The sequence below is a fragment of the Alternaria alternata genome (assembly GCF_001642055.1).
Source record: "Alternaria alternata strain SRC1lrK2f unplaced genomic scaffold CC77scaffold_7, whole genome shotgun sequence".
Lineage (NCBI taxonomy): Eukaryota > Fungi > Ascomycota > Dothideomycetes > Pleosporales > Pleosporaceae > Alternaria > Alternaria alternata.
The window spans coordinates 883,774-908,038 of NW_017306196.1; the positions used below are offsets into that span (position 1 = coordinate 883,774).

General features: G+C 52.3%; 9 protein-coding genes across 9 annotated transcripts; 6 read left to right on the top strand and 3 right to left on the bottom strand.

The window, feature by feature from the left end:
• The first annotated feature begins 9 nt into the window (after positions 1-9).
• CC77DRAFT_791325 (hypothetical protein) lies at positions 10-7,844 on the top strand. Its single transcript, XM_018533193.1, has 4 exons — positions 10-536; positions 666-1,502; positions 1,556-6,191; positions 6,276-7,844. The coding sequence occupies exons 1-4, from the start codon at positions 249-251 to the stop codon at positions 7,811-7,813; spliced, it is 7,299 nt and encodes a 2,432-aa protein (XP_018387624.1). The 5' UTR covers positions 10-248; the 3' UTR covers positions 7,814-7,844.
• Positions 7,845-8,083: 239 nt separating this feature from the next.
• CC77DRAFT_1019209 (casein kinase II subunit beta) lies at positions 8,084-9,802 on the bottom strand. Its single transcript, XM_018524790.1, has 3 exons — positions 9,651-9,802; positions 9,048-9,293; positions 8,084-8,995 (listed from the first exon to the last, which is right to left on the bottom strand). Exons 1-3 carry the CDS (start codon positions 9,705-9,707, stop codon positions 8,534-8,536), a joined length of 765 nt encoding a protein of 254 aa, XP_018387625.1. The 5' UTR covers positions 9,708-9,802; the 3' UTR covers positions 8,084-8,533.
• A 1,138-nt stretch (positions 9,803-10,940) lies between these two features.
• On the bottom strand, positions 10,941-12,462 carry CC77DRAFT_791395 (hypothetical protein). Its single transcript, XM_018533194.1, has 3 exons — positions 12,321-12,462; positions 11,907-12,264; positions 10,941-11,856 (listed from the first exon to the last, which is right to left on the bottom strand). The coding sequence occupies exons 1-3, from the start codon at positions 12,376-12,378 to the stop codon at positions 11,118-11,120; spliced, it is 1,155 nt and encodes a 384-aa protein (XP_018387626.1). The 5' UTR covers positions 12,379-12,462; the 3' UTR covers positions 10,941-11,117.
• Positions 12,463-14,320: 1,858 nt separating this feature from the next.
• Positions 14,321-15,356, top strand: CC77DRAFT_1019213 (hypothetical protein). Its single transcript, XM_018524791.1, has one exon. It carries the CDS (start codon positions 14,366-14,368, stop codon positions 15,044-15,046), a length of 681 nt encoding a protein of 226 aa, XP_018387627.1. The 5' UTR covers positions 14,321-14,365; the 3' UTR covers positions 15,047-15,356.
• Positions 15,357-16,274: 918 nt separating this feature from the next.
• CC77DRAFT_1060101 (hypothetical protein) lies at positions 16,275-16,531 on the top strand (the record flags this gene model as incomplete). Its single annotated transcript, XM_018528308.1, has 2 exons — positions 16,275-16,307; positions 16,364-16,531. The coding sequence occupies 2 exons, from the start codon at positions 16,275-16,277 to the stop codon at positions 16,529-16,531; spliced, it is 201 nt and encodes a 66-aa protein (XP_018387628.1).
• A 288-nt stretch (positions 16,532-16,819) lies between these two features.
• Positions 16,820-17,563, top strand: CC77DRAFT_1060102 (hypothetical protein; the record flags this gene model as incomplete). The annotated part of the gene is made up of 1 exon (XM_018528309.1): positions 16,820-17,563. One exon carries the CDS (start codon positions 16,820-16,822, stop codon positions 17,561-17,563), a length of 744 nt encoding a protein of 247 aa, XP_018387629.1.
• Positions 17,564-17,946: 383 nt separating this feature from the next.
• CC77DRAFT_791550 (alcohol oxidase) lies at positions 17,947-20,342 on the top strand. Its single transcript, XM_018533195.1, has 2 exons — positions 17,947-18,580; positions 18,650-20,342. Exons 1-2 carry the CDS (start codon positions 18,329-18,331, stop codon positions 20,252-20,254), a joined length of 1,857 nt encoding a protein of 618 aa, XP_018387630.1. The 5' UTR covers positions 17,947-18,328; the 3' UTR covers positions 20,255-20,342.
• A 285-nt stretch (positions 20,343-20,627) lies between these two features.
• On the bottom strand, positions 20,628-21,669 carry CC77DRAFT_1060104 (hypothetical protein; the record flags this gene model as incomplete). The annotated part of the gene is made up of 2 exons (XM_018528310.1): positions 20,628-21,487; positions 21,654-21,669. 2 exons carry the CDS (start codon positions 21,667-21,669, stop codon positions 20,628-20,630), a joined length of 876 nt encoding a protein of 291 aa, XP_018387631.1.
• Positions 21,670-22,082: 413 nt separating this feature from the next.
• CC77DRAFT_1030150 (C6 zinc finger domain-containing protein) lies at positions 22,083-23,745 on the top strand (the record flags this gene model as incomplete). The annotated part of the gene is made up of 5 exons (XM_018526563.1): positions 22,083-22,139; positions 22,384-22,633; positions 22,880-23,340; positions 23,410-23,533; positions 23,588-23,745. The coding sequence occupies 5 exons, from the start codon at positions 22,083-22,085 to the stop codon at positions 23,743-23,745; spliced, it is 1,050 nt and encodes a 349-aa protein (XP_018387632.1).
• Positions 23,746-24,265: the final 520 nt, after the last annotated feature.

Here is a 24,265-nt window from a genome sequence, read left to right on the forward strand (position 1 = left end):
CACCATCTTCGCTTGTTGAGGGCCATACTTTTTGCCCTCGTGTACTACTACAGCTGGACGCATCGAGACCCTGCAGCAGCAGACCGCGAGGGAAGTCACGCTGCACCATCCCGTCTCCGTATCGTATACGAAGACACCTACCGCCCGCGCATTTGCATCCTCGCCGCTCCACGCTCGCGGTTTCGCACGAGCGCTCATGTGCCTACCTCCGCCCTGCTCCTTCTATTTGCGCGTCTCTCACTCGCACAATGTCTCTCGCCAGCTCTCGTCACGTCGCCGCCGTCGCGCCATCTGCGAGACCAAGGATCCCGCTGCTTTCGAGGACTGGATCGGATGAAAGAGATTGGGACACAAAAACTGATGATATGCAAGTTGAGCATACTTGGCCAGCAAGCTACGCCTCTGGAAACACAACAGCTTGGGAGTCTGAGAATGACTGGCCCATTGCTGAGTTGATGGCGGACATATACCAGGCGCTGGATCGGCTGGAATGCACCAGCACTGGAGACAAGAGTCCGAGTGGAGGTTTTATTCTGGTATGACGACACTGCTTTGTTTGGTCCCTTTGCCCATGTTTGGTTCACGATCACTCCACACTCCGCACTGCACTGTTGACCGCTTTTCGCGTTTCTTGATTCCTGGCTCACATTCTAACAACTACTCAGCGGCATAGTCTTGACACCCAGTTGTCGCGCTTCCATCTATCGACATCTGAGTCCTCCATGGAATCATGGAGTCCATCACTGCGAAACTATGGATCCCCACCACCCTCATACGATGAATCGGTTGCAGATATGCCCCCAGACTACACTTCCACCAATGCGCTAGCATTTGCGAAAACGCCTGATTCTTCACCGTTTCCTTCTTTCCGCGCCTCATTATGCTCTAGTGTCAATCATTTGCGCAAACACAACAGTTCATCTCCAAAGTCTTCATTCCTCCTCGATGTGAAATCTCCATATGTGGACATCGACTTTGGCTATAGTGACACCGGCATCAGATCGCACGCAAAGAAAGCCAAGAAAGCAGCAGCTAAGAAACCCGCGGCAGCACCTCCACCAGCGGACGACAGCAAAGGAGAGGAAGCTGGTGGTGGCGATAACGGTGGGGGTGACCCGCCTGCCGATAGCGGGGCTGGAGGCGATGGTGGCGACGGGGATAAGGGGAAGAAAAAGACCAAAAAGGAGAAGGAGGAAGAAGAGCGCTTGAAGAAGGAAGAGGAGGAGCGTGCGAAGAAAGAGGAGGAAGAGCGTCTTGCGAGGGAAGAAGAGGAACGCTTGCAAAAGGAGGAGGAAGAACGTCTTGCGAAGGAGGCTGAAGAAGAAGCCGAGCGCAAGAAGAAGGAAGAGGAAGAAGCAGCCGCTGCAGCTGCAGCGAAACCGTCGATATTAAGTGCCACCTCAGGTTTAAGCTGGGGAAAGGAGCCAGCTTCAAACACAGATGACTGGGCATCTTTTGGCGCGGCCGCTCCCGGCAAGAAGAAGAAGGGCAAAAAGGGGAAGGTTGGTCATTTCGGCTTTTTAGTTACACATAGCAGCACGCTAACTTACGACAGGCCGAGCCCGCACCCCCGCCTCCTCCTGACCCTCCAGCGGAACCGCCGACAACATTCGACGACATTATTCTTGACGAAGGAAGCGCTCCAAAGATTGACATGAATTTCGGTGATACAGGCGAAAAGAAATCTGGATTTGGACTTCCTGGACTTAGCAGTTGGACTTCTGGTTGGGGCTCATCGAACAAAGAGGCTAGTGCTGAAAGCGACAATCCTTGGGGTTCTTCAGATAAGAAGAAGAAGGATGATGGTTTCGACTTCGACTTCGATGCGTTCAAGAGCCCCCCAGCTGAGGAGAAGCCTGCTGAAGATGACGGATGGGGTGGCTTAGGCGCCACGACCAAGGTCAAGAAGAAGAGCAAGAAAGGGGCCTTGATTGACGACAGTGTACCGGAAGTTCCTCCTCCACCGCCAGAGCCTGAGAAGAAAGAGGAGGACGACTCATGGGGAGCATTCAGCTTTGGTGGCACCGCAAAGGACAAGAAGAAAAAGAAGAAGGGAGTGGTTGAGGAAGAGGCTCCACCACCTGAGCCAGAACCGGAACCTGTCGTCGATGAACCGTCACCTGTCAAAGAAGAGGATCCATGGGGTGGTGGATGGGGAGCGGCTGCTGCTGGTACCAAGAAGAAGAAAGGTAAGAAAGGAGCCAAGGAAGAACCGCCTCCCGAACCAGAACCGGAACCGGAGCCTGAGCCCGTACCCGAACCTGAGCCGGAACCTGAGCCCCCAAAGGTAGAGGTAGATCCTTATGCAGGGCTTAGTAAGTCACAAGCGAAGAAACTCAAGGCCAAGTTGGACAAAGAGGCGAAGTTGAAGGAAGAGGAAGATGCGAAGCGCCAGAAAGAGGAGGAAGAGGCTGCTGAGATCAGACGACAGGAAGAAGAAGAGGCAGAACGGCTACGCTTAGAAGAGGAGGAAGCGGAGTTGAAGAGGATGGAAGAAGAGGAAGCTGCCGCTGCCGCCGCCGAAGCCGAGAAGAGCAAGAAAGACGACCTCTGGGGCGATTGGGGTGGTGCTGCTCCGACGACGTCCAAGAAGAAGAAAAAGGGCAAGAAAGGTGCAGAGGAAGAAGTTCCGCCTCCTCCACCACCTCCGCCTGAGCCCGAAGTCGAGCCTGAGCCTGCTCCTGAGGAGAAGCCCGCCGACCCTTGGGACGATTGGGGCTCAGCAGCCCCTATCACGAAGAAGGGAAAGAAGAGCAAGAAGGGAGTCATTGAACCGGTCGTCGAGGAGCCGCCACCACCGCCAGAACCGGAGCCTTCCCCACCACCAGAAGAAGAGAAGGGGTCAGACTGGGGTCTGAGTTCGATCTGGGGCGGATCGAAGAAAAAGAAAAGGAACCAGTCGGTCGAGTTAGACGCGTTTCCTGCAGCTTCACCAGAGCCTGTCATCGAAGAACTCGCTTCCGTTCATCAACCCGAAGATGTCGAAGAGCCCAAGGAAGACGAATCTGACGACTGGGGCGCACCATCTTGGAGCAAGAAAAAGAAGAAGGACCCAAAGAAGGACGCGCCAGTAGAAGTCATTGAGGACACCATGACACCTGTTCAAAAACCAGATGAGGACGACCCTTGGGGTAGCGCAGCTTTTAATATCGGCAAGAAAGCAAAGAAGGGTAAGAAGGGGCTCGTTCCGCCTAACGTGCCCACGCCCCCGGGAGAGTTTGATGGAGACTTTCCGGCACCCAAAGAAATCGAAGCTCCTCCGCCAGCTGAGGACGAGGATATCTGGGGTGCTGCTGCTAAGGTATCCTCAAAGAAGAAGGGCAAGACCGTGGGCAGTCTTCTTAGCAAATTTGAGCCTCAACCCCCTGCTCCAACCGACACCTTCGAGGATCTCATATCGCTTGACGAACCGCCACCAGCTGAAGAACCAGCTGTGGAAGAACCGCCTGTTGAAGAGAAGAAGAAGAGTAAGAAAGAAAAAGAGAGCTCAAAGTCAAGTAGCATGTGGGGCTCTCTGGGCGGCTCTAAAGCGCCGAAGAAGGAAACTTCCTTGGAAAAGAGAGCGCGAGAGAAACGTGAGAAGAAGGAGCGGGAAGAGCAGGAGCGTCTAGAACGGGAGGCTGCTGAGAAAGAGGAAGAAGAGCGTCTCGCCCGTGAAGCTGAGGAGGCGGCTGCAGCTGAACAGGCACGTATCGAGGCTGAAGCTGAGGCAGCACGCATAGCAGAAGAAGAACGACTAGAGGAGGAGCAGAGGAAGCGCGAGGAGGAGTCAGCAGCGTCGAAGCTCGCAGGCTGGGGCGCCAGTATCTGGGGCGGAGGAAAGAAGAAAGAATCCACCAGAGAGAAGAGACTCCGTGAGAAGAAAGAGGAAGAAGAGCGTTTGGCGAAGGAAGCTGCTGAACAAGCAGAGAGGGAGCGTCTCGAGCGTGAGGAAGAAGAGCGTCTTCAGCGCGAAGAAGAGGAACGCTTAGAACAGGAACGCCTTCAGCGTGAAGAAGAGGAACGCATCGCGGCAGAAGAAGCTGAGCGTGCTGCTGAAGAAGAACGGCAACGTATTGAGGCTGAAGAACTTGAGGCAGCACGTAAGGCCGCGGAAGAGGAAGAAGCTCGTCGTATCGCTGAGGAGGAAGCTAAGGCAAGTTCTGGATGGGGCATGTTTGGTCTGGGTAAGAAGAAGGAGTCGACGAAGCAGAAGCGTGAGCGAGAGGCCAAGGAAAAGAAGGAGCGTGAAGAGAAGGAGCGGCTAGAACGTGAAGCTAGAGAAGCCGCTGAAGCCGCCGAAGCCGCCGAGGCCGCCGAAGCTGAAGCAGCTGCAGCTGCAGCCGCGGAGGAGGAAGCGCGTCTTGCGAAGGAAGCTGAAGAAGCCGAGTTTGCTCGCATTGCTGCTGAACAGGACATGGTCCTCGAGCCTGAGCCGCCAGTTTCCTCGAAAGAGAAGAAAAAGAAAAAGAAGAGGGGGGTTGTTGAAGAACTCCCTCCACCTCCTCCGCCTCCACCCGCTGAGCCTACGAACGATGACGACTTGTTTGATCTTATCAAGGATGAAGATGCGGGCGAGCTTTTGGCTGAACTCGAGAAGCCCACTAGGAAAGAACAGAAGGCCGCAGAAACAGGCTGGGGTAGCGCATGGGGTATCTCTCTCCGCAAGACGAAGCCTGAACCGGCACCCGTTATTCCCGACCCTGAACCGGAGCTAGAACCAGAGCCTGAGATGGATGAGATGGAAGAGCCTGAAGAGCCTCCAGAGGAGCAGGAGCCGGAGCCGGAGGTCATCGAGGAACCTCCGCCACCAAAACTCACGCCCAAGGAGGAGCGAAGACTCAAAAAGTCCAAGAAACATCGACACGCCGAGCCCGAGCCCGAACCGGAACCTGAGCCGGAGCCAATCGTCGAAGAACCTGAACCTGAACCTGAACCCGAACCGGAGCCTGAACCGGAGGTGGTCGTGGTGGTCGAAAAACCCAAGAAGAAGCTTTCGTCCAAGGAGAAGAAAAAACTGGAAGAAGAGAAGCTGAAAGAGGAGAAACGACTGAAGAAGCTCAGGAAGAAGGGGATAGTAGAAGCTCCGCCTCCGCCTCCGCCTCCCCCTGAACCCGAAGCTGAACCTGAACCTGAACCTGAGCCAGAGGAAGAGGTACCTGCCGAGAGGTCGCCTGGAGTTGGTGCATTCCCTGATGACGATGACGATATGATGGACTTTGCTGATGCGCAGGAGCCGCCACCAGAGGAGCCTGCAGAACCAGAACCCGAGCCTGACGTTGAGCCGGAGCCTGAGCCAGAACCTGAGCCAGTTTCCATTCTCCAGCAGTTGCAGAAGCTGAAGAAGACCAAGAAGGGCAGCAGATCAAGGGGCATGACATTTGACGACCCTCCACCTCCACCGCCGCCTCCAGAACCAGAGGCTGAACCGGAGCCGGAGCCAATTGTGGAAGAGGAAGAGCCTGAACCAGATCCGGAAGATGAACCTGAACCTGAACCAGAGCCAGAGCCAGAGCCTGTTGTAGTGGTGCCTGAGAAGAAGCTCAAGAAATCTAAGAAAAGCAGCAAGTCATATAGGCGCCATACAGAGCCTGAACCTGAACCCGCACCTGAGCCGGAACCGATCGTTGAAGAACCCGCTGAAGATGCAGATCCGGGTGACATGGATGACGAAGATGCAGACGTTAAACTTCCTACGCCACCTCCAGAATCTCCAAGAAAGGAGCGCGCTAAGCTGGGTCGCAGTGCTACCACAGCTGGAGGCTGGGGCCTCTTTGGTGCAGCCAAAACTTCCAAGACTAGGAGAGTATCCGGTGGTGAAGAAGGCGCAGGCAAGCCTGATATGCCACGCACAAAGTCTGCGCGAACCTCGTCTACTCGGGACAACGATATGAAGTCACGATCTTCAGGCTCAAATGAAGTGCACATGTCTAAGCCAACAGTATCACGTTCCAAGTCAACACGCGCTGCTACCGGACTAGGTGCCATGTTTGGTGTTGCGGCGCCGCCCCCGCCTTCGCGCTCAAAGTCGCATCGCACCAAGACGTTATCGCGCCGACCTTCAATTGATCAGGACGCTGCCATGATGTCGCCGCCACAAACAGATACCGACGCGAGGGTGTCTTCAAAGGCCGCCAAGATGATGGGTATGAAAAGCTCGTCGCGCAGGACCAGTACAAGGGACGCCAGAGACAAGGGCAGGTCTTCTCGAGGTAAGCCGTTCCCCGCTAAGCATGATACGCCTGTAATTGGCCGGCGTAGCCGTAAGCAAACACATGGAGCTAACCGCATGGCAGCTGTTCCAGACCCATATCCTGTAGACGATGACCAAGATCTCGACGATGAGTCTCCTCCCCCAGCAACCCGTCCAGAACCATCGCGTCGCAAATCTAAGCGCGACTCAGCGCAACCCCTCGAGCCCGTGACTGCACCGCCTAGCGCTGACGATCCTATCATCGTCGACCCTATGGACCTGGACCCTGTCCCAGCTGAAGCTGAACGGCCCCGCCGCGAACGAGAGCGGGAGCGACCTCGCCGTGCGCGCGGCAACTCTGATGCCATCAACACGCTTGCTGGTGTCGCCGGCACTGCTGCAGCTGTAAAGGGCTTCAAGGGAATGTTTGGCCTTGGTCGCAAGAAGACTGCGCCGGCTGAAGAGGCACCCCGCGAGCGCCGTCGCACCGCCTACGAGACCGAAGACGAGCGCAGACATCGCAAACGATCAACAACCCGTGGGGGCGCAACAGAAGATGAGGCAAAGCGACTGCGACACGAGCGCCGCAGCTTGCGCAATCCTCCCCCCGAAGATATCATGATGTCTGGCGCGAATGGCACTCCTGACGATTATGATGCGGAGCGAGAGGCAAGACGAGCTGAGCGTAGGGCCAAGCGCGATGCAGAGAAAGGATCTCGACGTGCTGAGCTTGAAGAAGCAGAGGCTAAGGCAGAACGCCGCCGCGAGCGTCAGCGTGAGAATGAACAAGCGACTCTTGCGGAGAAGAAGGCTCGCCAAATGGCCGAATTGGAGCGGCGCAACCAGGAAGCCGAGGAGCAACTGCGCCGCATGGCAGAGAAGGAGGAACGAAAGAAAGCACGAGGCGGAGACGAACGAGAGCGCGAGAAGCGTTCTTCGCGCCGCAAAGAAAAAGACCGCGAAGAGCCCCGTCCGAAGACCGAACGCCGTCGAACAACACATGTGGACGAGGATGCAGAACGCCGTCGTCGTCACGAAGAACGCCGCGCTGCTAGACGCAACTCCGACTACCCAGTGCAAGCTAGCGGCGAGCCTATCACTGACTATTTCGACGAGCGCAACGGCGCAAGGCGCTCAAAACATCGCAGTTCGCGCCAGGCTCCCGAGGAAGAGAACATGCCGTACATTAATAACAAGAGCGGCGACAAGACCTCCTCTTGGGTCGAGTCTCTCGCCGAAGAGCCACCCCTCCCTCCACCCATCTCCGAAACAGTTCTCGATCCCGCCCCAGGCACCCGTGAGGAGCTCGATGACGAAGAAACTTTCTCCCAAGACGAAGACGTCCGCCTGCGTATCGCCGGCCGCAGGGGACCAAAGCGCGACAAAGAGCGCGCCGAACGCCGCAAGGCTGAAGACAAGGAACGTGACCGCGACAGGTCACACAAACATAGTCGAAGGGCGACGCACTATGAAGGCATGAAGGTGCCAGAAGAGGAGGTGGAGAGAAAGAGGACCTCGCGCAGGACGAGCTATGCGCCTGCGTATGAAGAGCTGCCCGTTCGTACTTGGGATGGCAGACCAGCCGTTAATGGCGGTGCGCCTGCTGTCAAGAGGGGAAGTTGGATGAAGAAGTTCTTCTAAGCTACGGCTCTTTTTCTAATCTTCTATCCCCGGTTTTGGATTTCACGATGTAATATGGATTCTACGAGATGACATTCTTGGATGTGTATATGTTTTGATTGGAAATGTTTGGATTATGGATGGAATGAAGCGAAATGGGTCTGATACTTTTGGATTCGTCCTTTTTAACGCATTGCGCGGCGTTTTCGTTCGCGGGTTTTTGTTCTTGGTTCCAACTTGGGAACTTATTCTTGTCTACTTTATTACTTTTATTCATGAGAACTAGTTTACTTCTTCCTTCATTCTATCTTGTTCAGCATCTTCTTCAGTCACTACATTCTTGTTATACCCCTGGGTTTGTCACATCGTTGCTTGAGTTTCTTGGGTATTTACGGAATGGGCTGATGGGGTGTGAGATAGATACCCACTCTCTTACATTATACAAGCCAACAGTGCAATCATGAATCGTGCTACCTGTGCCTACTCGTGATGTCGGTGCACATGTGAGACTTTGCTAATTCAAGCATGTGCAAGTGAAACTCTGCGTTGCTTAATCGTCGTTTGGTATATCAGATACTGCTTTAACCCAGCCACCCATGACGCCTATCGCCGAACCCATGCTAGTTCCTTGTGGATGCTATCGAACTACTCATAACCCTCCATGCTTACTATTCCTGCTTCCTGTTATTGTCGTTTTTCCCGCTCTGTACAATAGTGAAAAGGCCGTCAGAGGCCCATTTGTCATAGCTGGGCAGCTGCAGCGTCGACTTCTGCAGTTTCCATATCATCATCATCCTCATCGTCGTCTTCCTCCTCATCCTCCCCTTCGAATCCAGTCTCCATCTTCAGTGTCTTGAGTCTGTCTTTCATCTCGTCCTTCTTGTCTGCTTGCCATCGCGCCAGCGCTGCTGCAGAGTGTACCTTGAAGCCGAAAACGCGCGGCTCGTACCGCCGTTGCGACTTTGGCGGCAGCATCGCGGGGTAGACTTGGAAGAGGATGTTGTGGAACGAGGTGCCGAAGTAGGCGCCGTCAATTACGGCATGACGAGAGGACTTGGGGTTGTACAGGTCCTCGCAGCGAGCGCAGTAGAGTTTTACGGGTGAGGCGTTGGGGACGTCGGATTGACCCATGGGAAGGAGGGGTTGCGATTCGCACATGACGCGGGGGCATTTGCCGAAGTCGGATTTCTTGAACTTCTCGAGCTGGTGGTGGTTATGTTAGCATATGAAGCTGTCATGGGACAGGGCTGCGTACCATCTTTGCTAGACCCCTGGTTGTGACAATGTATCGTGCATGTACCAGTCCGTACAAATGCCGCGCCGACTTCTCAATCTGTTCCCGCATATCATCGTCACAGTCGAAGTCGAAGACGTCGGTTACAAGATCGAGTGCATATTGATAGTACTGAACTTCGGTGTTCAGACCCGTGAGGTTGAAGCGATCGGTGAGGTATTCTTCGTCAATCTCGCAGAAGTATTCGTTGCCTCGCGAGGATATGAACTAGTCGTTGGTCAGCATGTGTCTGAAAGCGCGCTCGCTGCTTCTACATGTGCATCGTTCTCGTGCCAGTCTGACCACCACAGAGACTGCATGGCCATGAGCGGACCCCACTCGGCACCGAAGATGGGTGCATATCCGGAGTCGATTGCATGAGGGCACATGCGTGTGGAAATGTAGCCCTTCTGGGCGCAGCCACCGCTGGCGCAAGGTCAGACGTGACCCGCAGTGAAAGGCCGGTGAGCCATACCATGCAACCAAGAACCTCCTGTCCCAGTCCCCTCCACTCAATCCTCGCAGGGCCATGTCGGGCGCTCAGAGGATGCCAATGGTGACAGTATAGGAAGCCAGGGTACTCACCCAATCTCGCCAGTAGCTTGTGTAGTCGCTATCCGTGTCGCTGTTGAAGTCGTCCATGATGCGCTTGCTTTCGGCGATGGGCTCCGAAGGATATGGGCGTTTGTATGTCTTCTCTGTAGGCTACGACCACCGGCGTGGTGGGGCGTTGCGATCAGGCGCAAGCACGGGTCGGGACGCGGTTGCGGAGTGAATTGCGCGCCCACCTAGTGGGATGGGAGTTGGTCGCAGCCCACCTTGTTTCTCCGCTCCGGTGGCGCTAGTCGTTTGAGGCGCGTGCCATCAACACGACAGCCCCATACTTCCCCACCAACCATCTCCAAACACTTGTGCATGGAGCAGATGATCTTGGTGAAAGATTCACATCCAGTAAAGTCCTCTAGGACGTCGTCTCATACGACACGTCTATCTTCCTTGGACGTTTGCGAGGTCTGAATAGATAGTCACCTCCTTCCAGTCGAGTTTTGTCTATACCAACTCATTCTATGCATGGCATAGAATGTAAGAAGCTAATTCACTTTTGAGCTTTTACTATCAAGACAGCACCCGTCAAACTCGGAGTTCGACTCCTTTACTATCACTCCATGTAGCACAACCCACTTTATCACCTTTAAAAGAACGCGGGTTTTTTTTAGAGTAGGCTATCTTAAGCTAGGTATGTCATCGCGGGCTAGGACTTTGGGATATGCTATATGAATACGAATGATAGTATCTGGATGGGAGCCAGCAATTACAGTTGTTGCGAAAAAGCTAGATTTTCATGAGATTTACCCCAGTCACATCGCATCCTGAAGGTGTTTACCATGCTATAGTCTCTAGTATGATAATGTATGATGCAGCGTATGCCTCTAGGGTGTATTACGGCTGGGATACAAGTTATGAGAAGGAACTTCTTCGCAGCTCGGAATCACTTACCGCTGCCATTTTGTTTGTCTCTAGCTGTCTCGAACCAGACAGAGTGTTTCTTATCAACCAATGCGCACTCATAGACCGTATTGCGCATCTCACCAGGTAGGTCGAGGAACGGGAAATTAATGTCATCTTGACAAAGCTGTGAAGTTAGAGTTTGCTCATCGCGTAGCCTGTTGTGTTGCTTAATCGTGTTTATGCTAATCATATTTGTAAGTCCCTTTGCTAGAGCGATCGATAATTAGACGAAGTATCGCTGGATGTTTGAGAAATTCTGAGGAAGAGGCAAGTGTAAGAAATAGTGAATCGAAGTAGAGAAATGAATTCTAGGAACGGTAGGTGTTTTATATGTCCTGAACAAGCACTAATCACCCACTAGAAAAGGTGAGTGTGTTATAGGTAAAAGATACGAATGAACTGGCAGTAAAGTAAGGTCTGGACCTACCAATGAGATGTAAGTGTACTCAGTTAGAGTTACCCCCATATGAGAGCTAATGATGAGAAGAGACGTGGGACAAGCCAGTCTACGCAGTATGAAGTGCCAAAATTATCTTTGATTTATCAATCCCATCTGAGGTTGTTGATTGCTCTCCGTATGTGCTGCGCTCCCAATGCCTCACAGGCCCCGGAATTATCACATTCAGGCCTTCCAGCATGTAACTGTTTCATCTCATCGCTCCAAGAGTGATTCTTAGTATGCCAGCTTTCTTGTCTTGCCTCGCTCTCCTTTACTAGATCCAGTAATGGTCGCGGATTGCTTCCTCCGCCATAGACCTCAGTCTTCAACGCAGTCTTGACTAATTTCTTCCAGTCCTTCCCCTCGATCTCAATATTGAATCCCATTGGGCAGTCAAGGGTGCCAGTGTGTAGATGCTGCAAAGCTGGGTTGTTGTCGCCAATTCGATATGGTTTCTTTTGACCCGTCTCTTCTAGGCGTAGCGCCTCGCGGTCGACTTCGATCAGAACTTTGTTGAAGCGTTCCACTACCGCTTTCATTACGGACACTATTGATTGCACATTCTGGACCGCTGAGTATGACTCCCTTGGACATTGATTACAGTGTATCAACTCCGAGAGCGATGTCATCGCTTTTCGTAGGGGCAGAACAACTTGAGGGAAGTGAAAGGTGACGACAGCTTGTAATTCGGTCAGGGTTAGCCACGTTGTTGTCAGACACGAACACTGCCCTGTGGTTGGTTGATCGGAGAAAGTATGGTGAGAGCCAATAGGCTGGATATCAGGTTGGATGTCAGGCGCCAGATTCCATAACAGTGGATCGACGGTTGTATCCAAAGTATACCTGCAACGGTTTCAGCATTCATCGATATCGATCCGCTGAATATCACATACGCATCGTTGCACCCGGATGGCACTTGGAACTGATCATGAAGGCTGAGGTCGTGATGTTGCGGTGTAATAATCTCATTGCCTGCCGAACCGTCCGATGATTGCACATCTTGCAGAAGCGGCGGTGATAGTAGGCTGTCGAGATCTGTAAAGTCTGGCATTCCCGAGAAGTCATTCCAAACGTCGACATGTTCGTCTCGCACTACTGCAGGTATTTCCGTAGGCTCGTCCGCTTCGTCCTCCCTCATCCTCTTCCTAGGGCGACCCATCTGCTTCTGTGGCGAGTAAACACACTCGATCTTCTCTTTCTGACAACGGACGCATCTTGGTGTATGGCCCGAACATTTCAACTTTCGTGTGCCTGGGTATAGTTGAGCGTCGCGCGGGGCAGATGGGAGCCTAGCTTGAGGTACTCACGGCACTCATCGCAAGCCGCATGGAGTTTTCCAGGTGGTTTCACATTCTGTTGTACCATTGTGCAGTGTCACAGAAATGCTTAGGCTGGAGAGGTGATAGCGCAGAAAGTGGGGATCTCGAGCAGATCAGATGTTGTTGTCGTTCCGCGTAGAGCCAGGGATGATGACTGGGTACGCCTAATCCGCCAGCTCTGCCATGCACATCCCCATAGAGAATGGTTGCGCAGGTTAGCCCCACTTGATGACGGGATACCAACGTGTTGGATTATCGACCGTCAACACATGAAATCGCAGACCCTCATTTCCTGTGAATGTTAGGTAAGCTGTTCGTTGGCGTGCTACTCCAACCTGAAACACAGCTATCCGCGGCCGTATAGGGCCGAATGAGGTGTCTGCAACCTTGGAAATACACGCAGTGACGGGCATGTCGCGTCAAGGTGTGCTGTCAGTAGACGAACCAAACACAACGAGAACTCGCAAGTTTAACCAAGCAGGTGCGACCGCTAGTCACTGGAGTGAGGCTGAATATGCCAGGATTCACGCGGAGCCGCCCTCATTGACCAATGCCATACTGGGGACTTTGCAGCATGTTGGAGGCTGAGTACGGATCCGAATATCGATAAGACCGTCAGAGTTACCCTGGGACCCAGTGCGCTGGGTGTGGCAGGACAACCGCAATGTTTCACACAGTTGTTCACCGCTCCTGATGCCAAACCTTTGATCTCACCTGGCTTCTCAGAGACTTTGCGCAATGGCGCCGGAGAATGCGGTATTGGCAATCAATCTGGAGAACGAAGGCGCATACCGCGCGCATCTGGCAATCTACGATTGATGGAAAGGGCGCAGCTGCTCCGCCTTCTTCTTGCATCTCTCCCGTCTTGGGATGGCTTCTTCGTAATCACCTCCACCGGTTGGAACAATGTGCAGCTGACTAGGGTGCCCCATGTTTGATGGCGCGCGCCCTACTGGTACATGCGCACAAAAGCTGATGCCTGATGTTTAGTGGCTGTGATTTGGATGGAGGCCACAGTTGACCATGGTCGCGAGGTTTGACGATTTTGCTTTGTATGGGCAAATGCTGAATGCGACGCCTCCTAGAGGTCGGGAGCAGGCATAATCAGACTTGAGACCCCATGGAAAGGCCGCGCAGCCACATCAAAGGACGAAAATGGAGCGTGCAGTTTGGCGAGCGTGATGCCTCTTTAACCGGATCGGGGCCTAGGGCTGATGGAGGATGGCGCCGGTGGGCGAAGCTATTGGTTGGGAGCCACCGACACTGCTGCACGTTTTGTGAGTCACAGAACTCGGGCCTTTCTGGTGCCGTGCTCGCTTCCGGTTACTATTAATCCCCCACTTCCCTCGCTGCCTGAATTTCTCCTTCCCACTCATCTCAACATACCACACCACAAAGCAATACACAAGACAGTCACGAACAATGGCTGCCTTTTAACTTCCCCCGCGCCTCTCAGTCAGCTAACAGCCGACACCTTGGATTACCCAACCATAACCACTTTCCCCACTTCAACTACAACCTCAGAGTCTTCCTTTCAGGAACCTCTGAACTCAAGTCTAGCCTCGCGCAGCTTTAGTTCGCCGTCTCCCCTCCCGTTCGACTTCACGTCGACCATCACGGCTTCCCAACAGTCATCATGGCTCTCTTCACCAGCTCCCCAAGCCTCTCGGCAACCAAATACGAGTCAACACGCATTCGCCCGTCCGCAGTCGGACTTTGTGCTCTACGAAACACCACAGGTCTCCCAACGGCCTCTGCGAGCACCGAGCGCGCCTCAGCCTGGGCATACGTTTAACAACGGCCAGCACTTTTACGCAAATTCTGCCCCGTCATCTACTACAGAATTCCAACAGCCACGGTTACGCCAACGTCCTCCGGTTCCACTGTTCCCCAGCTCTAGCAACAACACTCCCCAACTGCACAACGTCACAAACATGGCAGGTACGACGCACGCTTTTTCCGCTCTCGATCGCGAGCTCACCTTCCCCGCAGACTTGAACAGCAACAACTCCTTCGACTCGGGCGCAAGCCTGATGTCCAACTTCAACAACGGAGGCTTTTCTATGGACTCGGTGTCCGCATTCACGGCGATCAACGACCCTTCCGTTGCCGCCGGGTCTACGCGCACCGTGTCCCCCAAGGACATTTTTAACGATGCCTTTGGGTCTGCACCCCCTTCCACGGCGTTTACCAACCTTACTTCCCCTGATATTGGTGACTCCCCTTTCATCAACGACAGCTTCGAGTGCTCGCCAATGTTCAACGGCGAGCCGGTTATTTCTGACACGAGCGACTGGTTCTCCCTGTTCCCGGAGCAGGAGACCAAGATTCCTGACACTGTCTATGCACCTGCCATCTCCATGCCTATGGACCGCACTATGAGCAGCCAGTCTATGGAGCGATCCGGTTCTTCCAGCACCGGTTCTCCTCTCGTTTTGGACAACTATACTCGACGAAAGTCGTCTGTCACCAACTCACCTGCAACAAACGGCATCAGCAAGTCTCGTCGGCGCAAGGGTCCTCTGCCCAGCATCACCGTCGACCCCAGTGACAAGATTGCCTTGAAGCGGGCACGCAACACCCTTGCTGCCCGTGAGTCGCGTCAGCGGAAGTTTGACCATGTCAGCACCCTCGAGCAGCGCAACTCTGAGCTCGAAGCTGAAGTCGAAAAGTGGAAGAGCATTGCTATGGCTCATGGATACAGCGGACAGTGAATGTCCTCGTCTCTCTCATATGGTTCCCAGTGGTCGTAAGGAGCTGGTGAAGAAACCAGCCTTGCCTTTCGGCAAAAGTTTTCCTTTCCGTGTTGTTTCCCGCGGTATTTCCTTTCGCTTCTGTCGCCTTCCGGCTCCGGCTGGATGGTGTCTCATGCTTTGATCTTATATTGTTGTCGCCGGTGTGCAGTCTCCCCTTGTGGTTTTCGATTGACTCCGCCTGGTGTAGGTGGTAATGTGGTGTTGTTCATTTCTGATTGATGCATTCATAGTTGTGGAGCGCTTTCGTGCTGAAGCCTCTGGGATAGTCTCCTTGAATATACATGATGTTCACAAATGACTCTTTGGCAGTGACTCTTGTGACGTTCTTGACTCTTTGTGGCAGTGACTCTTGTGATGTTCTATGACTCAGCCCTGCCAGGCTGTAGCCGCGAAGATGTGACTGTTTGTTACAATTCACTGACACGGGGTGGTCTTGTGCATGTCGATGTGATGTGTATTGTTGCACAATGATATGACTTGCGATACGCTTTCTTCGATTGCTATCTTGGTGTAGTGCGCACGCCGGTCTGGCTAAGTGTTCGTGGTGATGTCCAATACAAGAACTTCGAAAGCAAAACGAGTCACTCTCGACCGCACCAGTAGATACTACAACGACATCTCCATGTATCTGGAGCCATTAATCTATCGTCAAGGCGTGTTCGCGTGTGGGCTCGCTCGCTTCCTGTGTGGTTCGTGGTGGGGCGTCTCCACATGGAATGCAATTCTTTGCAACCTTCCAACCTTTGAACTTCCAGCTTCCAGCTGTTGTCAGCGAGTATATAAAGTCACAGAACGTTCTGCAATACATGAAGCAATCAACGGCAAGATGGCCGAGGTACGTCACTTCCACGCTTCGGAAAATTGCAATACTAACATCAAAATAGTGGTCTAAGGCGCTGCGTTTAGGTTCTCCTAAGCATCTACCGCAGTCTTCACGGGCGTGGGTTCGAATCCCACTCTTGTCAACGCTTCAATTGCCCATCTTTTCTTGGCATTCCGTCGGTCATGGCTTTCTTTTTGCTTGAGGGCTGCGCGATGTCACGTGACTCATTACCATAACCTGCAACAACACTCGCTCAGACACACACCAACACCTTTGTCAGCATTATGAAAAGAAATAGTCTGTAATTTCACACAACGCAAATCCCCAATCCCAAACGCAGCATCAGTATATCCAACAGGCACCATGCCAGCTCAGGCAGACGACTTGCTTCTCAGCGTATGTCTCCTCCAACTCTCTCTGTGAACGCACTGGATACGACTAAATTTTCTCAGCTCCAGTCTTCACTCCGCAATGCGCTTGCAACGTTCGGCGCCAACAGCACTCAGTACCGTACCATCAAGCTGATAGTCGACGAGTATGAGGCTAAGCTCGCTATGGAGGGGCTTTCGATCTCTTCAAGCGAGCCACAAGAGAACGGCGAGAAGATGCATACAGGCTAGGACGTATCCAAACGTTGGCTTTGTGTTAAACTACCCAAGCTGACGACAAGATCGGCAACCCTTCCCAGACGTCAACGTAATCCTAGCGTCAGCCCTTCTTATATCATAACCACTTTCTTTGAACTCGCTACTTACACCCCCTTGGTGTAGACATGGTTCGTGACACTTGATTCCAAGCAGGTCTCAATTCGGCTAGCCTCGACCTGGTGGGCAAGGACGCTCGAACTTGATGAGGACGCTGCCTAGGTACTACCTAGGTATCGTCCCCAGAGGGCAGGAAGAGGACAAATGAATTACATCCGACGCAGCAAAACGCACATCCTCCCATTCGCCGACCATGCTGGCAAAGAGGCGCTTATGGTGTTTGACGGCACCGAAACGTGTCCCCTTCCGCCGCTTTACAGCTTCTCGTTCTATTTCACGCACGAAGCCGTCAACTCAGGGAATGTTCACCCAACTGAATTTCTAAGAGCCATTATTCAAGACACCCCATTTGTTTCCTATCCATGTCCCTTCCGGCTGGAGATATATTTTCTGCCTATGCCAGGTGCAACAGCTGAAAAATGCGACGAGGCATGCATTGCCCACTACGAAGAAGAAAAGAAAGGTCGAGGGATTTACCACCGCCAAATCATGGCGCTCAAGGCTTCCATCAGGTCTGGTCGCAGTAGCAGTACCGATCGTGGACGTCTACCTGGCTTCGTGTCTAGTTACGTCGAGGACCGATCTTACGATTATCACCGGGGGCTTCTCTATAGCTACCAAGGAGCAGACTGGCGTACAGATGAGCAGCTGGTGCGCCGGATAAAATTCAATGCCATTCCGCACGCAGAGAACAGCTTGATGGCAGATGAGGTCAAGGAAGACGAATTTACACCGATCCGCGTCACTCTGCAAGCAATTAAGAAGAGCGATACGGCAGGGCATGTTGGCGAATGGATGTTCTACAATGCACATGGTCCGACAGAGTGTATAACGAACGGGCCGTGGCAGGAAGCAGAAGAACGTGGGTGGACCACGTGGCAGGAGTGATCTGATGTTACTACTTGGTATGATTCTTTACACAGTCAACTTCGAGCATCTAGCGGAACACTAAACATCCCTTGAGAACAGAGTACTTCTTCCTACTACAACAAAACGTTAAGAGCTATATAGACACTTGTATTCATAGAATCTAGAAGTCTACAATGCTATTAATCTTTTCAAGTTTTCTTGTTAGGAGCTAATGTAAGCTGCAAGGTAGAGCTTATTATCACTATACCTATTTAGTTTTTACCTTGGTTGGGGTGGCAGGATAAGTACCGCAACCTCAGAAATGGCGTCGACACTCGGATGCATGGCAACGCCTTGTTCATAGATATATGAACACCGGGGTAAATAAACTTGTGAGCCGCGGCTGACTGCATACATTATGGTCGCAGCTCTGATCTAAGAACCGTTGGTCAAGCAATGCTTCCCGGTATACGCGCCCGTCGTTTGCAGCGCGGAAGAACAGCCGCGTGTTTGGTCGCGGTCCTCGAGCGTCGAAGAGGAAGGTGGTGGAGCCCGTCCAGGAACATGACAAGACAATGGCATGCTATGTGCCGCTGTGGATCCGCTTAAGCAGCCTTAGACTCGCTTGCTGCCTTCCGAGAAGGCAGCCACCCGTTGACCGTTGAGTCCAGATTCAATGTTCCCTGTCGAATGGGTTGGCCGTTCTCATAGAAAATTGCTCCTGCTCCTGCTATATACCATAGCTGTTGCGGTGCGCCTACGTTCGTTCGACATTCTTAGGTCACCAGTCTGATTCCCAGTACCATGGTCCAGCATACCGGTTGTGTGACATCTATCGATGCGCTCTCTACGCAGGAGCCTGACTTCATCGTCATTGGTGGCGGGATTGGTGGTTTGGTCGTTGCAAACCGTCTGAGTGAAGATGCCGAGAAGAAGGTACTCTTGATCGAAGCGGGAGCCAATCGTAGAGGAGACCCCAAAATCGACACGGTTGGTATGTTATCAACGCTGTATGGAGACCCCGATTATGATTGGGACTTTATGACCGAGCCCCAGGTGAGTTACGTGTTACGATGCCACGTCGTCTGGTGAAGGATTGACCGAGACTGACAATCACCTTTGGAGATGCACGTCAATGGTCGGCAAATCCCACATCCACGAGGAAAAGTTCTCGGTGGATCTTCAGCAATCAACTTTGGTGCAACTGTATATCCTTCAAAGGCCGATTTCGAATCTTGGGAGGCACTCGGCAATGAGGGCTGGGGTGCCACCGGAGTCGCGCCATACCTTCGCAAGTTCAGTCGTTTCACAGCACCGAGTGCAGAAACGAAAGAACTCCTGAGCATAGATTATATCAATGAGGAGTTGCACGGTAAAGACGGCCCTGTTCCAGTAACAATTCCGGACGTTTATGGGCCTTTCCAGGCGTCATGGGTCAAGACTCTGGATAATCTTGGCTGGTGCAATTCAGATGATCCTATCGAAGGCGAGAAGCTGGGCACATTTGCTTGTGGGCTGTCCATTGATGCAGAGACAAAGACCCGCGGCTACGCTGCGTCGGCCTACTATACCCAACAAGTTGCGGAAAGACCTAACCTGGAAGTATTGACAGAAACATTCGTCGAAAAAATACTTACCAATGTTTGTGACGGCTCCGTACAAGCGATTGGGGTAAAGATTCGAACAAGGAGTGGGGTACACGAAATCACGGCGAAGAAGGAAGTCATCCTCTCCGCAGGCACCATTCAATCACCACAAGTTCTTGAGCTTTCCGGTATCGGCCAAAAGGAGCTTCTCGAGAAGCATGGAATTCCGGTGGTTCTTGACAGTCCTGGTGTCGGCGAGAACCTCCAGGACCATGCCATCTCGGCGCCTTGCTTCGAGATTGCGGATGACCAGTTCTCGGCAGATATAATGCGCGATCCAAACATCGTACAGGCCGTGCTCCAACAGTACATGTCCACCAAGACCGGCCCACTTGTTGGTATTCCGATCAGTGTGACCATGCTTCCGCTTATCGACTCTGATGGCCGCGTCAGTCACGATGAAATTGCCCAAATGGCGAGGCAGTGTGGCGAAGACAAAGACTTGCCTCTTTGGCAAAAGAGACAATACGAACAGCTCGAGAAGCAGATATCAGGCCCGAATGAGGCAGCTGGATATGCGATGATGCTGCCACTGCAGTTGAACATCTCTGCGGGAGCTACGCAGATGAAGGAGCTACTTGCGCCATCGAATCCCAAGAACTTCATCACCATAATGGCGGTCAACAACCATCCCTTCTCTCGTGGCTTCTGCCATATTCGATCCGCGGATCCGAAAGAGAAGCCGATTCTAGACCCAAAATATCTTTCTCATCCCCTGGATCTCGAGATACTTGCCCGGTATACGCAATACATCGAAACCATTGTCAAGACTGAACCCTTCGCTTCGTTGCTCAAACCTAGTGGGCGATTGCCGGACGGCAAGCGAGCCACGGATCTAGATGCGGCGAAAGATATCGTCAAGGAGCGATTGCTGAGCACCTTTCACCCCACGGGTACATGTGCCATGATGCCCAAGGAACTCAACGGTGTCGTCGATAGCAGACTGAAGGTACACGGGACAAAGAACCTGAGGATTGTGGACGCATCGATCTTTCCAATGGAAACGTTGGGAAATATCCAGGCAACAGTGTATGCGGTGGCGGAGAAGGCAGCTGACCTTATCAAGCAGGACTGGAAGAAGTAGTAGTAATGTTCGTATGCAATTAGCTGCCTGAAATTGACAAACAGCCGCCCCCGAAGCCGACAACCCGTAGTCTGGTAGCCTAGGGTGGCGAGGCTCAACAGGGGAGATACAGTATATATTCGACAAATGAAGATCTCTAAATTCAAACACAAAAAGAAGAAGTAATCGCTTTTAGATGGTGGAAGTATCAAAAGAAGACGTAACTAAACATAACGAACATAGTGTCAACAGATGCGCATGCCCAGCCACATTTCGGCTGTTGCTCGTACATAAAAAAAGGAGGAATTGGCTACAGAATACATGGCGTCTATATAGTGGTATAAGTCGTGAAAAAAGCAAATAAACCCCAATACATGAAGCTGTCGAAGTAGGCTTATTCGATCTCGGAAAACTGAAGGGTTGTGTCGATTGCATTGCGGCCGCATGACATGCCGAACGCAACGTCTTTGCTGGACTGGAGGAGCTTCCAGGCGGCGATTAGCTCGTCTGTCTTTTCATCGTGGCCAGCACCTTGCTCCAGCGCCTGCAAGATTGCCTTAGTCTGGTATGTCCACCAGTAGATACCACCGTGTTCTTCTGCAAAACGACGTGTCATGCCATATGCTGGCTGACTAGTTCGAATAACTAGTTCAAATTGGAGGGTTGAAGCCTGTAGCCATGGAAGAATCATCCTCGTGTCACAAAACCAACCATCAACGCCGATGGTCAGGACAGTAGGTTCAATACCTGCTTGATTAGCCGCTTCAATATCGCTGACGATCGCCTGGGTAAACTTGAATGTTCTGTGCTGCTTGATCATGTGGCTCTGCGAACTCGCCAGAAAGCTGTCATCGAGAGCGGGCGCTGGAATATACCGCGTGGGCACGTCGTAGCAGCTATGGAGAACAGCAGATCCACCGGTATACCCACTCCACGCCGCGTAGTGATTGAGATATCGACGCCCAAGCATCGGTAGGCCCTCTTCGATCGTATCCGCATTGTCTTTCCAACTCTCAGGTGCTTTTGCGGAAGATCGGTTCACGATGATTACGCTTGGAGGCGCACCATCAACGGCGGACGTGGTTAGTGCAAACCGGAACGATGATACACGCTGGCGTGGAGGCACTCCTTGGCACCGCTCTAAGTGCATTGCGAGGTTGATGGCGGTTGGTTGATAGAATTCTAGCTCGATGTTTGGTCTGAGACCATTATCACGAGGATGGATCTCGTCGTTGATGTCTAAGTTTGCGCAGGCTTACGTATGGTCAGCTGTCGCGTTAGGTGGATAGGTAAGATAAGAGGTAGCTGGCAGTGCAACAGGCAGCAGTCGACAGTCACGTTCGCGCGCTAAAGTAGCGTCGCACGGTCCAACTGCTGCGTGTATATCAACTCGGCTTTCCCACGTCCCTCAGTCTCTCACCAGCTTCCTTTGCCATTCTGGCTTAGATCAAGTGTAGTATCTGTTCTTTATAGTTTAATCGCTATAATGCCACTACGGTGGCTTTCCGATTATTCGTATTTTTGTAATAAGACCTTGGGTCCTGAGCTTGCTCACACCCAAGGCCATAGTGTCGCCAGTATCCATGCACTACTTCTGGCCGACGCGAACTTTTTCATTGAGCGTTCTCGCTTGCGAGAACCTTGAGGAAGAACATGAATGCTATCCATGACCCATCACTCCAATGGCTCGGCGCGACACCAATTCGTAGCAGCGCGCACAAGATTGACTAGCCTAACACGTCCTACTGCAGTCTTAGCGCCACATGCACCGACCATGAAACTTTGACATCGTGCTGGTCATCACTCTAATTCCCTCACAGGCGTCTTTTCAAACTAACCTCCTCCAAAAATGAGGGATACAAGGCCAAAGAAGAAGCGGAGAGGTGGACCTCGTAGTAGAACAGGTGTGTACCATTAAGCTTGCGTAGAGTCATGCTCAAATATGCTGATTCCATCAAGGTTGGTACGTTGTTATCAATGTGAGAACCTCGACTTCAGACTGATTGCCTTGGTCCAGCGCCACCTGCAAACGCCGCCATACACGCTGCGACGAGAAGAAGCCCGTATGCGGAAACTGTGAACGCCTGAATCTCGATTGCGAACCATCCGAAGAGGTGGCGTGGGCTGCTTCGCAAAGTGATGCAATACAGGACGAGCCAAACAATGACGCGATGAATGATGCGCCGTTGCTCGTTGACGTCTTCAGGACACGTATGAATGATCTTGACCTCCCGGGAGACTCGTTATTAGGTCAGAATTACATACCCGTGACTGGAATTACACCACCAGGACCGACCGAGACGAACGGTCGGAAGAAGATACGCTTGACTCCGGAGAGCGCGTTTCTACTGCAAGCCTATGTGCGCACCGTAGCTACCTGGATGGACATCTTTGATCATAGTAGCACCTTCCAGCATAAGATTCCACAGCTTGTCCTGGCATCACCGCTCTTGTTCCATTGCGTGTGCGCCTTTACTGCAAACTACCTAGCGCTTTCAAACTCGAGCCATGACCCTTCTTGGCAAGTCACGGCTAGGAAGCATTATGGAGAATCGTTGCGTCTGCTGATAGATGCCTTGAGTGTGCCATCGCACGAACACGCGCTGACCGCAAGTATGCTACTCTTGAGCTACGAAATTCACGGAGCTTTGCGCTCCGAAGACTATCGCCGTCACTTTCTAGGCCTGACGATACTTATCAAGTCGCGACATGTCACTGCACAGTCGAGCGGGACGGATCTTGCGAATTTCTGGATCTATATTCGGCACGAGATTGTAGTAGCCATGGCAAGCGAACAGCCACTAATACTAAACCCTGCAGAGTGGGAGGTATCTTGGATTGAGGGCGAGACTAGAGAAGATGTGCTCGGCAACCATGTTCTCTGGATACTAGCAAGAGTAATCAATCTCATCTTTGGACCGGACGGACGAACAGCAGCTGGTAAAGAACAACGCCAAAACTTCTTGCACGAGATCGAAATGTGGCGACAGGGACTCTCCGATACCTTTGTGGGTATTGGATATGGTGACAAAGACACAGATGGCTTTCGTAAAGTGTACTTCCCTGTTGCTGCCGCTGCCGCTGCAGCCTTTTGTGCGTACATGCGTGTTTTGGATATTCGATGCGTTCTGACATATCCAGGGTATCACATAACACATATTCTTCTCTACGCGGAGCCAGAGCTTCAGGATGAAGCCTATATACCTCTAATCCAAGAGCAGGCTATGAGAATTACTGACATAGCCATATCGGATTTCCCTCCAGCGTTGATGGTGTTCTCTACGCATGGTTTGTTCTATGGTATGTTGTCAAGCATCTTTCCAGTCTCGGAATTCACACTAACTCTCTCTACAGCTGCGAAACATATTCACGGCATATCTAGGAAGGCAAGAATCTGGAACATACTGAACGAAGTCGAGCGTCAAACCGGATACAATACAGGAACGACTGTAAGGCTCCTTCAGACTCTGGTTGAAGAAGATGCACAACGCCGCAGCGGAAGCATGCCATGAGCTACACGGACCACGCCGAAGATGCTCCGATCCAAGTGTCTGACTTGTAACTCTAAAGCGCGACTGCGCATGGCCCGTATCTTCCGAATTCCTTCTCACCCATGTACCTGGATATCATCCGGTATCGGAACGAACTGTCTTGTCGATCAGCTGCAGGCTCAAGCGAGGCCATCATCCGATTGAACACAACGACAAAACTTTCGGAAATGATGGTGGTGGTTATGGTGGGCTGTCAAGACGTTTGGCCTATCGCTTGCCTCAAACGAAGCCACAGCGGTAAAGCTTCAGACCCATAGCGCGTATAGCACATCTGCTGCTGGCAAACATCAACATCACCAACGTAGTTTCCCAAGCTCAACACGAACTCCGATGAAGTGAGCCACGCGTTGTCCTAGTAATAAAATTAACTAGGACAATCCGTCGTCAGATCACGCTTATAGCACTCATCTTGTTGAATATCAATTCCACAGACTGAAAACAAGATCCGGAACTTGGAATCTGGGATTTGGGACGTGGGATT